This window comes from Aquarana catesbeiana, linkage group LG03 (assembly GCF_042186555.1).
Source record: "Aquarana catesbeiana isolate 2022-GZ linkage group LG03, ASM4218655v1, whole genome shotgun sequence".
NCBI classification, from domain to species: Eukaryota; Metazoa; Chordata; class Amphibia; order Anura; family Ranidae; genus Aquarana; species Aquarana catesbeiana.
In genome coordinates, this window is record NC_133326.1 from 9,029,047 (window position 1) to 9,043,290 (window position 14,244).

Sequence of the window (14,244 nt, forward strand, 5' to 3'; positions counted from 1 at the left end):
GTATAGTCTTCAAATATGCATGGACCGAAAAAAAGCTCAGTTTTATAAATGAATGAATACATTTTACTTGGAGCTTTTTTTTTTTTAATAATCAGCATTATATGATTCAAAGAAAACGGAGAAAGAACTTCAGTAAAACAAAGCAAAGAAATTCCAAATAAACTTGAGCCCATCAATTTTCCCCCTTACATCAGAGTCCCCATCAAAGTTCCCCCTTACATCAGTCTCCTCTTACATCAGAGCCTCCTGTTACATATGGGTCCCCATCAAAGTACTGGTTACATCAGAGACACCATCATATTATCAGGACCTGGATCACCTGCTGGTGGCACTATGCTTCCCAGAGCAGAGGGTTGCATTTCTTATGTCCACCAGTAGGTGTCTCCCAGCAGCCACCAGATCCCAGTAAACATTTTCCACCTGATGCTTGCTGCTGGGAGGGTATTTAAGTTTTCCCCTTTTATCGCCTCTCGCTCCAGTGTTTTGCTCTGCTGCCAGAGACTCTGTGCCATTTATTCTGATCCTGCCCTGCATCCTGTGCCCTACTGCCTCTTATCTGCTCCTCTTGTTTCTGATCTCATTCCTGATTCCCCCTTCCCAGTTTACCTGGTTTCTCTGTGTTCCCCATTTTGTGTATATATTGTATATAGTCAGTTTGTTAGTTAGGCTTTCTCTTACTCTGTTAGGTTGCTTTTTGGATGTTTTTGTCATTGTGGTATGGTTCACTTATATCTGTATGTTTGCTGTGTTTTCTGTTTGCTGGTGTTTGGATGGATTTTGTTTCACTGTAAATAAATCTCACTTAAAGCATACACAGTCTGGTCTCAGTCACCTAAGTGTATCTACACAGGTTTGGCCATCCTTGCTGCTGATTCCTGACAAATATTCACCCTTACATCAGTCACTATCAAATTTTCCCCTTACATCAAAGTCCCCATCAGATTTCCTCCTTAAATCAGAGTACCCCTTACATCTGAGTCCGCCCTTATGTGAGAGTCCCCATCATAGTCCACCCTAACCTCACAGACGTACAGTGTAGCTGGGAGCTTGGAAAACCTAGGAGCTTGGCTTTAGCAGGTGAAGGCAGAGCAGGTCTGGATGGAGGAAGTGCCATCCTCCTGTCAATGCTGAGGCTAGTGCCAACAATGGCACAACAATGTGCAGCCAGGGAAATCTGAGCCGGTGACCAGGGAAAGGAGGGGGGAGCATTTGTGGATGTTGGCGAGAAACATGTCAGGACCTGGATTACCTGCTGGTGGCACTGTGAGGGTTGTAATTCCAGTGTCCAACAGCGGGTGTCTCCCAGCAGACCCCAATAATCAGTTTCCACCTGATGCTGGCTGCTGGGAGGATATTTACGTCCTCCCCTACTAAGTGCCTCTTGCTCCAGTGTTATGCTGGCTGCCATATACTACTAGCCGTTATCCTGTTCCTACTTCTGCCCTGTTCACTGTGCCCTGTATCCTGCTGCTTTGTACCTGCTCCCTCTGGTTCCTGATCCCATTTTTGTTTCCACCTTCCCATCTGCTACCTGCACCTCCAGTTTTCCCCTGCTTTCTGGTGTTTCCCATTTTGTGTATATATTCTATATAGTCAGTTGTTAGTTAGGCTTCTGTTTGTTAGGTAATAGTCCGGTACTTTGTTACTGGGTTTTTTGGTTCTTATATTTTCATGTTTGCTGTGTGCTGGTGTTTGGATGGATTTTGTTCCACTGTAAATAAATCTTACTTAAAGCATACACAGTCTGGTCCCAGTTTCCTCAGTGTAGCCATGTAGATCTGGCCATCCCTGCTGCTGATTCCTGACACAGAGATCATAGCCTGAACTGAAGATCTGTGAGAGGCCAATGACCCTAGATAAAATCTTGCAGTAGGGTGGATTAGGCCCTGGGAGCCCTAGTTTGGAGACCCCTAGTTTACACCAACAGAAAGATATAGCACAGCCTCTTTCAACTGGGGTGGCACGCCACCCTGGGGTGCCGTCTGAGGTCCTTAGGGGTGCCACGGCATCCTGGTTTAAAAATGTCAGATCTGCCCGAAATCCCTCTCTGCTGAACATCCGCACAGCAGGAGCTCAGTCGGCACAGGGCAGTGCAAAGCAGGGGGAGGGGGAGGCAGCTTTCTGAATCCTGAGCTCTTCACCTCCCCCTGCAGGGCAGTGCCCAGGCCAGCACCACCCACAGCTGTGTGGATTGCAATAGAAGAAAGGTCCTGCTCAGAGGCTCTGGTGAGGAAAACAGGGGGTAGAGGGGATTCAAAAGGAGGGTGAGGGTTAGCTTGCAGAGTTTAGCAGAGAGAATGGAGTACATAGGTATGCTAACAGCGTTTTTGGGTGTGGAGGTGAGCAGAGAGGGGTGTGTGGAGGTGAGCAGAGAGGGGGTTTGGAGTACACTGGTGAGCAGTGAGGGGGCTGTGGAAGTGAGCGGGAGGGGGGGGTGGAGGTGAGAAAAGAGTGGTTTGGAGTATGGAGGTGAGCAGAGAGGTGGTTTTGGGGTGTGGAGGTGAACAGAGAGGGGGTTAGCGGTACACAGGTGAGCAGAGAGAGGGGGGTGTGGAGGTGAGCAGAGAGGGGGTTAGGGGTACACAGGTGAGCAGAGAGGGGGTGTGGAAGTGAGCAGAGAGGGGGTTTGGGGTACAGAAGTGAGCAAAGATGTGGTTTTGGGGTATGCAGGTGAATAGAGAGGGGGGTTAAGAATACCAAAGTGAGCAAAGAGGGGGTTGGAGGTGCAGAGGTGAGCAGAAGGGTTCTAGGGTGCAGAGATTAGCAGAGGGATTGGGGTCCAAAGGTGAGAAGACTGGGATTGAAGAGCAGAGGTTAGCAGAGAGGGGAACGTGCAGTGCAATTTTGCAACCTATTCGTTTAAATGGGTTGCAAAGCACACTGATTATCTAAGAGGAACCATTATGGAGAAAAAACTCAATTTGTTGTTGCCATCGTCCCAAATATAGTATATATAAATTAGTAAGTACCCCCTGGTACAAAGGGACTTTAAGGGCGAACGTTTAGAAGACACAATATTTTTAAAAGAGTAGAAAAATGTATTTCATAAAAACACTGTAGTGATCCAAGGTAACAATCATGCTGAATCTCCCGAAATGCGTCGGGCTATAGGAGAAGTGCTTTCTGCTTATATACCATATATGGATATTATGTATCACTTTGTGCATGATTGTTACCTTTGATCACTACAGTGTTTTTATGAAATACATTTTTCTACTCTTTTGAAAATATTGTGTCTTCTAAAAGTTCGCCCTTAAAGTCCCTTTGTACCTGGGGGTAATTACTTCAAATCACACTGAAGCGCAGAAAAAGTAGTGCATGTACTACCTTTAAAAAAAATGCTCTGCACCAAACGGCATCTTACTACAGTACCATGCACTCTGGTGCCTTCAAACACACTGCATTTGCGATGTGTATGGGGTGCAGTTGACAATGCATTGGCACCTGCATACAAATCTCCAAGGGCAGTGCAATCAACTGCAGTGCGGGAAACGCACACGGAGCGTGCCTTTTCCTACACTGCGTTCTGGTGTAAACCAGCCCTAGTCCCCAAACTGTTTTGTTTTTTTCTTTTTTACATCGTGCCACACCGAAAACGCACTGCATTTGCTAATGCATGGGTGTGCTATTAAGAATTAATGACACCCCTGTGCATTTGATAAAGAGCCACGCATTTGTGTGCGTGTTGGGAGTGCATGCAATTTTGCACGAGTTCCCCAACACGCAGTAACGTGAACCAAAGCTTAAATGGGGTGCCTCGAGAATGGGCACGCTGATTGGAAGAAGGTTGAGGAACAAATGATTTCGCAAAATGGCATGATAAATTATAAATCAGATATGATAGGCCGTAGAAAGAGTTTTTCAGGGAGAAAACCTGAATTATCAAAGAATATTAGTAACGGTAGCATCTGGGATTAGAAGGGCATTGAATGCAATGAGTGCTAACAAAACATACTGTGTTGAGTTTGTTCTAAAAGTTGTGAAAGCATATACTAAACAGAAGCAGAGGGTACAAATGCCAGGTTCAGGACAGGAGATAGCTAAATGCAATGAAGTCAGTTGCCATTTAATAAAGTAAAATGGATATTCCAACTATATATATAATTTAAAAAAATGAATATACCGTATTTTGTTACCTCTTTGGATTTGCGGTGCCAGTCTCTGCTTGACCCCCCTTTATCTTTTTTTTCTTCCTCAGATATGCTAGACTGTTTGGGAAATCCCCAAGGTCGACATTCATGTTGCAGGTTTCCTGGCTTGGTCTCAATTGTAGAAATATCCTCTGTCAACGAACGGACTGACCTTTGCGCGAACATATTTTTCTTCATGGCTTTAACTCGAAGACTTTCCGTGGCGCCGCTGTTACCATCGGGACAGCAACAGTCTGGCTTGTTCTCCACATTCCCATTATGGGATGAGTTTTGATCTTGAAATGGACTTGGAGATGCCCTGGTGCTTGAATGGGCATCACTGTGGGATTGACCGTCAGGCTCTAATTTCCCCTTTTCAGGTGGTTGTATCCTCTCATCCAGCCTGTTAAGCTTGGCCAGCACCTGAGACACCTCATCCCGTACACCTGACAAGGACTCTAACTTCTTCTCGATTTCCCCAATCCTTTTAACTAGTTTTCTGACGCTGCTTTTCAGCTCTTCTTCCTCCACCGTCTCAGACCGTGGGCCCTTGGTTGGTTTGGTGTTAGATCTGTTGGCTACATGTTCTGGAGAACTTTCATTGTCTGCTCGTGAAACCTGAGCAAGGGAACCGCTACTGTTGTAGCAGGAAGATTGTGGTATACCAGAAGACCCACAAAGGCTCATATCATCCAAGAATCGGAATATGTCACTTATATCGTCACTTATAATTTCAGAGTCTGCCTCAGATTGGTTCCGGGCTCTACCTTCCATAAAACGACTACAGTTAGAGGGGATATTTGATTCTTTTCCCTTTTTTGCGTCCACCTGCTCTGTCTGTGTACCAACACTCTCCGTCTTCTCAGTGCTGTACTGACAGGAAGGCGGTTTGGTAGTCTTCTCTCTGAACCTCCTTAGGGCCTCCTGCTTTTCCACATCTTGAGGCTCACAAAATTTTTTCCCATTATTTTTCAATGCCAGATCTGGTAAATAGGAATGATGTCGCTCTGGCATCGAAACAAAATTTGTTGTCTGCACCAAGCCGGTGCTGGGATAACACAGATTTTCTTCTTTTCGATTAAAAAACGAGCGTTCGAAATCTGGCACCTCCTCAGTGTTTAGACTCCAGCTTTTTACTGGCTTTCCTATGAGTGGTTTTGGTTTGCTTGCAAATCTTTTTTGCTCTTGCAGTCCAGGCCCAGCTGATGGGCCAAAGTACGTGGATGCTTGAAGATCATCTAAGCTTTCGTGCTTTGATCGACGAAAGTCTTCAGAAGAAGAATAAGCCGTATTGAGATAGTGAGAGCTGTAAGGCATCTCAAAACTGTGATTGAAGAAAACCGTCTTGGGACTTATCTTTCCTTCACTCTTTTTCATGGTGAGGTTGGGAGACATTCTAACCATGCTGTGGAAATCATCTTTAAAAACATTTCTTCTCTGGCCAGTAGAGCTTGAAAGTCTAAAAGGTTCCTCACTGGGTGTAGGCGGCAGGGATTCCGGCTCAGATAACGGCTGACTAGGGAAATAGGTGCTTTGCATTTCACAAGACTGGGGAGATACCATGCCGTAAGAGTCCAAAGCCTGTAATCTATCAAGCGATCCAGCTCGCCCAGTGCCCTCTTCTTTAACGCCAAGGAGAAAATTTGGTTCAGGGAGGAATGTATGACGTCCCTCGCATTCTTCCTTGTGGCAGCTGGAGGATCTGGTGATAGAGTAGCTCCGACTGGTATCCCTTTTCTGTGTTTCCTTGTGAGGTGCGATATCTGTCCCTGCGAAAACATCATTATCGGACTCTATTGCCTCCTTCTCTTGAGTCTGCTGTTGAATCGGGATTTTTTCTTTGGCAGCCCCATCGTTCATTTGGATCAGGTTAAATATGGTGACTATATCAGCCGCCGCAATTATTTTTTTAGACTGTTGATTGTCCGCAGCGTTTCTCATCTTGTCTCGGAAGAGACTTGCTGGAAAGCTTGGGTCCTGGCACGCTGTGTAATATAGGAGGCTGCGCAACTTCGCTAGTTCAGGTAGATCGTAACGGGAACATAAAGACTTACAGAGGTCTTGGTAGGAAACAGAGTTTTGTTTGGAGTCCAAATCCTCCAAGATTTTTACAAGAAGGAAAGAAGAATCCTGAGCTTCTCCCATGATGATACAGTGTCCAAGCTCCTACCTGGGACAAGAGGAAAAAAAATGGCTTACTTATTTATCATTTATAACAGGTATTTATATATCACTGACAATTTACTTTTTAAGAAATATCTGCAATATGAAATCTATACTATGACACTTTAAAAATGCATTACAAATGTACACCGATCAGCCATAATAGTCTTACCATTGACAGGTAAAGTCAATAACATTGATTATCTCTTGACAATGGCACCTGAAAGTGGGTGGGATATAATAGGCAGCAAGTGAAATTGTTATCCCTCAAGTTGATGTGTTGAAAGTAGAAAAAAATGGGCAAGTGTAAGGGTTTGAGTGACTTTGACAAGGGCCAAATTGTAATTTCTAGAGCAGTGGTTCTCAACCTTGTCCTCGGGTACCCCCAATACCAAGCCATTGACTCTGATTTAAAGCACCTGTGCAAGATAAAGGAAAACCTGCAAACATGGCCTGTTGGGGGTACTTGAGGACAGGGTTGATAACCACTGGTCTAGACGCCTGGGTCAGAGCAACTCCTAAACTGCAGGTCTTGTGGGATGTTCCTGGCCTGCAGTGGTAAGGACCGACCAAAAGTGGTCCAAGGAAGGAAAACTGGTGAACCAGCGTCAGGGTGATGGGAGGTCAAGGCTCACTATTGCATGTGGGGAGGGAAGGCTCATCGATGGAGGTGGGGAGGGAAGGCTCATTGATGGAGGTGGGAAGGGAAGGCTCATTGATGGAGGTGGGGAGGGAAGGCTCATCGATGGAGGTAGGGAGGGAAGGCTCATTGTTGGAGGTGGGGAGGGAAGTCTCATTGATGGAGGTGGGGGGAAGGCTCATTGATGGAGGTGGGAAGGGAAGGTTCATTGATGGAGGTGGGGTGGGATGGCTCATTGATGGAGGTGGGGAGGGATGGCTCATTGATGGAGGTGGGGAGGGAAGGCTCATTGATGGAGGAGGCGGGGGAAGGCTCATTGATGGAGGTGGGGAGAGAAGGCTCATTGATGGAGGTGGGGAGGGAAGGCTCATTGGTGGAGGTGGGGGGAGGGAAGGCTCATTGATGGAGGTGGGGAGGGAAGGCTCATTGATGGAGGTGGGGAAAAGGCTCATTGATGGAGGTGGGGAGGGAAGGCTCATTGATGGAGGTGGGGAGGGAAGGCTCATTGATGGAGGTGGGGAGGGAAGGCTGGCCTTTGTAGTCTGAACCAATAGGAGAGCTACTGTAGCTCAAATTGCTGAAAAAGTGAATGTTGGTTCTGATAGAAAGGTGTCAGAACACACAGAGCATGACAGTTTGCTGTGTATGGGGTTGTGTAGATGCAGACCAGTCAGGGTGCCCATGCTGACCTGTGTCAAAAGTTCCTACAATGGGCACATGAGCATCAGAACTGGACCAAGGAGCAATAAAAGAAGGTGGCCTGGTCTGATAAACTTAAGACTGATTTGAGGAACACAAGAACAAGTTTGAAGTGTTGACATGGCCTCCAAATTCTCCAGATCTCAATCCAATCAAGCATCTGTGGGATGTGCTGGATCCATGGATCCCCCACCTCGCAACTTACAGGACTTAAAGGATCTGCTACTGATTTGGTGGGTGCCAGATACCACAGCATACCTTTAGAGGTCCAGTGAAGTCCGTGCCTTGATGGCTCAGGGCTGTTTTGGTATTGAGTAGGCAGGACCTACTCAATATTAGGTGGGTGGTCATAATGTTATGGCTGATCGGTGTATATTTTTCCCCAAAGTATCTTAACACCGACACACTACGGAAATCATAATTTTGCTGTTTGCTGGTTAATGAGAAATTCCACAGGGAGATTTTGCATGAAAAGGATTATAAGGCAAAAATACGACTTATCATTTTCTCCATTCCCATTATACTATTATTCGAGATCCTAAACACATGGGCATTGTTTAATCTCTGCTCGTAAATGCCGGTGTAAAGATCATCAGCTTAGGCAAGGATTTGCAGAACATTTCACCGCTTTCACGTATCTCTGAGCAGCCATTGTGAAGCCTATAAACCCCCCTTCATTTCCAGTCTGGGAATGGTGAATGCAGATCTTAAAGGATAACTGAATTAATAGCAAGTGATGATGGACAAGCTACAGACTTTTGAATCAGAAGCCATGTCCCCTTGACCCTTATGACTAAGCCCTGTGGGAGGGACGAAACGCGTTAGTGCATGTCCTGGGTGGAGTCGGGCTGAAGCCGCTATCATCATTTCTTGCCTGGGCTGTTTTTGCAGAGTGCAGTGTTCCACCTTTCCTTCTCAATGTGTGTATATAGAGCCATGGCAGGCTCTCCCAACACCGGCACCTGCATCTAATATGCGTCACCAGAGTATTGTAGCATGATTACTTGGAGCAGGACCCAAAGCTTGTATAGTTCTTAGCCACGCCCCTGCAATATCTTCTTCTACTACCATAGTGCAAGCAGGCACAGCTCACATGAGAGTGACAACTCTGCTCTGAATTATCGAGCAGAGCAGCATTGTTGTCACCCCATCACAGGAAGCTGCATTTAGTGGACTTCACTGGTGGGAAAACTGTAAGTGCTGCAGCATATATGTTATATGGGATATACATAGTTACAGGTAGTGTAGAGGTGGGTCACAGCACACGCTTATAGTGTATTGGCCCGGGTGCAATCCATGGAAAAAAGTACATAGAATATGGAGCAGACAGAAGGTGCAATCACGGGACTTACAGCAGGAGGGATTTTCTAATGTAATATAATTAAAAAAATAATAAAATAATGTCAGCGTTACGGCTTAAGAGTCTCGAGAAAGTAGGGCTGTGCCCCACCGAAACGTTGACATTAATTAACCGCTTCCCATCCGCGCTGTAGCCATCATTCGGGAAGCGGTTAATAGACGTCCTCCTGTGCATGAGCCGCCTGTGCACCCCCTGCAGGGCACGCGCGGCACACCTTGTGATCACCGAGTCAGTGAGACTCGGCTGATCACAGATCGGAGAAAAGGGCCGATCTCGGCCCTTTACTACGTGATCAGCTGTCAGCCAATGACGGCTGATCATGTGATGTAAAAAGTAATTGGCTTTTTTTTCTGCTCGTGCTGACAGCATGTGATCACCGGCTTTTGTCAGAGGGACAGCGGTCCCAAAGAGGGTGAGACATACCCCAAGTAACGGTGCCCACCAGTGCCACCTGCCAGTGCATACCAGTGCCGCCTACCAGTGCCACCTACCAGTGCCCACCTGTGTCACCTGTCAATGCCCATCAGTGCTGCCAATCAGTGCCTCATCATCAGTGCTGCCTATCAGTGTCACCTAGCAGTGCCACCTATCAGAGCCACCTATCAATGCCCTTTAGTGCCGCCCATCAGTGCTGCCTACCAGTGCCCACCTGTGTCACCTATCAATGCCCATCATTGCTGCCAATCAGTGCCTTATCATCAGTGACACCTATCAGTGCTGCCTATCAGTGCCACCTACCAGTGCCCACCTGTGTCACCTATCAGTGCTGCCAATCAGTGCCTTATCATCAGTGACACCTATCAGTGCTGCCTATCAGTGCCACCTACCAGTGCCCACCTGTGTCACCTATCAGTGCTGCCAATCAGTGCCTTATCATCAGTGACACCTATCAGTGCCACCTACCAGTGCCCACCTGTGTCACCTATCAATGCCCATCAGTGCTACCAATCAGTGCCTTTTCATCAGTGACACCTATCAGTGCTGCCTATCAGTGCCACCTACCAGTGCCCACCTGTGTCACCTATTAATGCCCATCATTGCTGCCAATCAGTGCCTTATCATCAGTGACACCTATCAGTGCTGCCTATCAGTGCCACCTACCAGTGCCCACCTGTGTCACCTATCAATGCCCATCAGTGCTGCCAATCAGTGCCTTATCATCAGTGACACCTATCAGTGCTGCCTATCAGTGTCACCCAGCAGTGCCACCCATCAGTGCCACCTATCAGAGCCACCTATCAATGCCCTTTAGTGCCGCTCATCAGTGCAGCCTATCAGTGCCCATCAGTGCAGCCTATCAGTGCCCATCAGTGCAGCCTCATCAACGCACATCAATGAAGGAGAAAAATTACCTGTTTGCAAAATTTTATAACAAACTATTACACTGTTTTGGGGTTTTTTTTTTTTTTTTCAAAATTTTCGGTCTTTTTTAGTTTTTTTTTTTGCAAAATTAATGCAAAATTAAAAATTAATTAACAAAAAAATAAAAAACGCAGAGGTGATTAAATACCAGCAAAAGAAATCTCTATTTGTGAGGAAAATAATGATAAAAATGTCATATGGGTACAGTGTTGGAATTGTCATTCAAAGAGTGACAGCGCTGAAAGCTGAATATTAGTCTGGGCAGGAAAGAGGTATAAGTGCCCAGTAAGCAAGTGGTTAAACTACGTTGGAAAATCCTTCCTGCTGTAAGTCCCGTTGAGTGCACCTTCTGTCTGCTCCATATTCACCTATCAATGCCCACCAGTGCTGCCAATCAGTGCCTCATTATCAGTGCCACCGATCAGTGTCACCTAGCAGTGCCCATCAGTGCCACCCATCAGTGATCATCAGTGCCACCTATTAGTGCCCTTCAGTGCTGCCAATTAGTGCCAACCATGAGTGCCCATCAGTGCAGCCTATCAGTGCCCATCAGTGCAGCCTCATCAGTGAAGGAGAAAAATGACCTGTTTTCCTTTCTTTTTTTTTTCTGTCTTTTTTCGTTTTTTTTTAGCAAAAAAATAAAAAACCCAGCAGTGATTAAATACCACCAAAAGAAAGCTCTATTCGTGTGAAATAAAGGATAGAAATCTCATATGGGTACATTGTTGCGTGACCGCGTAATTGTCATTCAAATAGAGTCGTGAGAGCGCTGAAAGCTGAAAATTGTCGCCTGGGCGGGAAGGGGGTTTAAGTGCCCCGGCAAGCAAGCGGTTAATACAACACAGAAAAAGAACGTTTTCCACTCGGGTTTGAATGGCCCCTCGTAAAAAATCGCCGAGCCAAGGCGTAAGATTCTTATTTCCCGTCTCCCGATTGGCCTTCATCCAATACCCGCGAGCGGAGTTCTGAATTATTTGCAATAAACAGGGGGGGGGGGGGGGGGATTGAGATTTTTCCATTTTTCATTTTTGCGTCCTTTCCTAGAAAACGCCTAAACAGCGATATACAAAGTAAGGATTTTGATGCAGGCAAGTCTCCTTCTAATAAAACCGTTTTTGCATAACGACACAAATACTTTTCATCCGAATATGCCATAAAACATTCATCCCCGGGATGTGTCTGTATGGCGGCGGCGGCGGCGTTCACGCTCTGCGCCTCCCTGCTATTTTTATCTCTCCGAGTCGTTGGGTAAAGAGAGGCGCTAAAAGTAATCAAAACTACAAGATTGGAAGCCTAATTAACTGAAGAGGAAATATTAATTAAAACGGTGCGGCGCCGGGGTGAGCGCGGAGCGCCGCATTCAGGTCTAACCTCATTTATTTTATTTTTTTTTTTTTTTTTTTTTTTTTGGGGATGTCTCCTCAACTGAATTCTCTTCCTGCGGCATTGATCTTAAAGCGGACCGAAAAACCTTTACAACGAAAATAACTTGTTCCCCTCCCTCCGCCTCCTCTCTGACCTAAAAACCAGATCCCTCCGCTGGAATAACTTTTTATAAAAAAAAGACGATTTCTACTAAATGTGTCACATATGAGATGAGGGAAGAAAAATGTAATCGACCTTTTTAGTGAACGCCCTAAAATCTCCCGCAAACCGTCCTGGTCCTGGTGCAGTTTTGTATAAATGGTTCATAATGAAGGTCATTGTCATAAGAAGGGGGGGAGGGGGACGTATTTACTATAGTAAACTAAAAGTAAATCATTATACAATTTTACTTTAGGACAGGGGTCTCTAAACTTTCTAAACGAAGGTCAACTGTCCTTCGGACTTGGGAGTAAAAATGTCCTGGTGTCAGTTGAAGTAAACAATGCCCCATTGTTGGTATCAGTGGGAGGAATAGTGTCCCATCATTGGAGTCAGTGGGAGGAATAGTGTCCCATCATTGGTGTCAGTGGGAGGAATAGTGTCCCATCATTGGAGTCAGTGGGAGGAATACTGTCCTATCATTGGTGTCAATGGGAAGAATAGTGTCCCATCATTGGTGTCAGTGGGAGGAATAGTGTCCCATCATTTGAGTCAGTGGGAGGAATAGTGCCCCATCATTGGAGTCAGGGGGAGAAATAGTGCCCCATCATTGGTATCAGTGGGAGGAATAGTGTCCCATCATTGGTATCAGTGGGAGGAATAGTGTCCCATCATTGCTATCAGTGGGAGGAATAGTGCTACATCACTGGTATCAGTGGGAGGAATAGTGCCCCATCATTGGTGTCATTGGAAGGAATAGTGTCCCATCATTGGTATCAGTTGGAGGAATAGTGCCCCATCATTGGTATCAGTGGGAGAAATAGTGTCCCATCATTGGTGTCATTGGGAGGAATAGTGCCCCATCATTGGTATCAGTGGGAGAAATAGTGTCCTATCATTGGTGTCATTGGGAGGAATAGTGCCCCATCATTTGTATCAGTGGGAGGAATAGTGTCACATCATTGGTGTCAGTGGGAGGAATAGTGTCACATCATTGGTATCAGTGGGAGGAATAGTGCCCCATCATTGGTGTCATTGGGAGGAATAGTGCCCCATCATTGGTGTCATTGGGAGGAATAGTGCCCCACCATTGGTGTCCAGGGCCTTCTTTAATATTGATTGGACCCTGGGCAAAACTTTTCTTGGGCCCCCCCATGCAGTTTTGCTCCCCACCTGCTCTGAGACATACAATAAATAGCAGCTGGACTCAAAATCAATTTACTGAATCGGATCAGGCAGCAATTGCGATTGGTTGCCAGAGGTTACAGTGTATCATTACCGCTCAGTGACTGGTTGCTAGAGGTTACAACACACATTACGGCTCACTGATTAGTTGCTAGAGGTTATAGCACATGATTTCTGATTGTTGATTGGCTGCTAGAGATTACTGTGGATATGACCTCAGAGGGGCATGATATACATATTAATGCCACCGCTATTTACATATGAATGCCGGTAATTTACTTGTAAACACAGGGTCTGCAGGTGAGTCATCTGTACACAACAATAGGGCAGAGCTGGGCAGCATTAGTAGCAGCACTTCACACTGAGATATCGGCACACAGCACGGGACTAAAACCTCAAGGGACGAGGGAATTTAAACCAGGATAGTTGGCAAGTATGAGGCAGCTGCTTTGGGCCCCACAACAATGACAGGGCCCTGGGCAGCTGCCCCTTTTGCCCTGCCTTAAAAAAACGGCCCTGTTGGTGTCATTGGGAGGAATAGTGCCTTGCCATTGGTATCAGTGGGAGGAATAGTGCCCCACCATTGGTGTCATTGGGAGGAATAGTGTCTCACCATTGGTATCAGTGGGAGGAATAGTGCCCCATAATTGGTGTAAATAGGAGGAATAGTGCCCCATAATTGGTGTCAGTGGATGTAATATTGCCCCAAGGACCAGATAAAGGCAAGCAAAGGGCCACATCTGGCCCCTGGGCTGCATTTTGGAGACCACGACTTTAGATAATTGCAGCACAGAGGATGCTTTTCCAGTCTTTTGAAGTTTAGAAAGAGATTGGGGTTGATTTACTAAAACTGGAGAGTGGAAATCTGGTGCAGGTGTGTTTGGTAGCCAATCAGCTTCTTCAATTAAGCTTTGATGAAAAAAAAAATCCTGGAAGCTGATTGGTTTCTATGCAGAGCTGCCCCAGATTTTGCACTCTTCAGTTTTAGTAAATCACCCCCCCCCCCCCCCCCCATGACTTTCCTAAGCGCTGTCTTTGCAAAGAACTAAAACCCACTGAGAGAACATACAACGGACAGGGAGGGTCCAGCTAGGACTGAACTAACGTCCATTAAACAGGCGGTTTAGTAAGTAAACAAGAGGCGCTTTTTGACCCTACTTAGTTGGGGGGGGTCGCACTCC

The 14,244-nt window shown here is 46.2% G+C and overlaps 1 protein-coding gene across 1 annotated transcript in view; it reads right to left on the reverse strand.

The window, feature by feature from the left end:
* Positions 1-14,244, reverse strand: part of MINAR1 (membrane integral NOTCH2 associated receptor 1) — a 155,539-nt gene that overhangs the window by 9,734 nt on the left and 131,561 nt on the right. The window contains exon 2 of the mRNA XM_073618246.1: positions 4,137-6,300. Within this exon, the coding sequence (XP_073474347.1) occupies positions 4,137-6,275 (2,139 nt within the window). The 5' untranslated portion in view covers positions 6,276-6,300. The remainder of the gene's footprint in view (positions 1-4,136; positions 6,301-14,244) is intronic.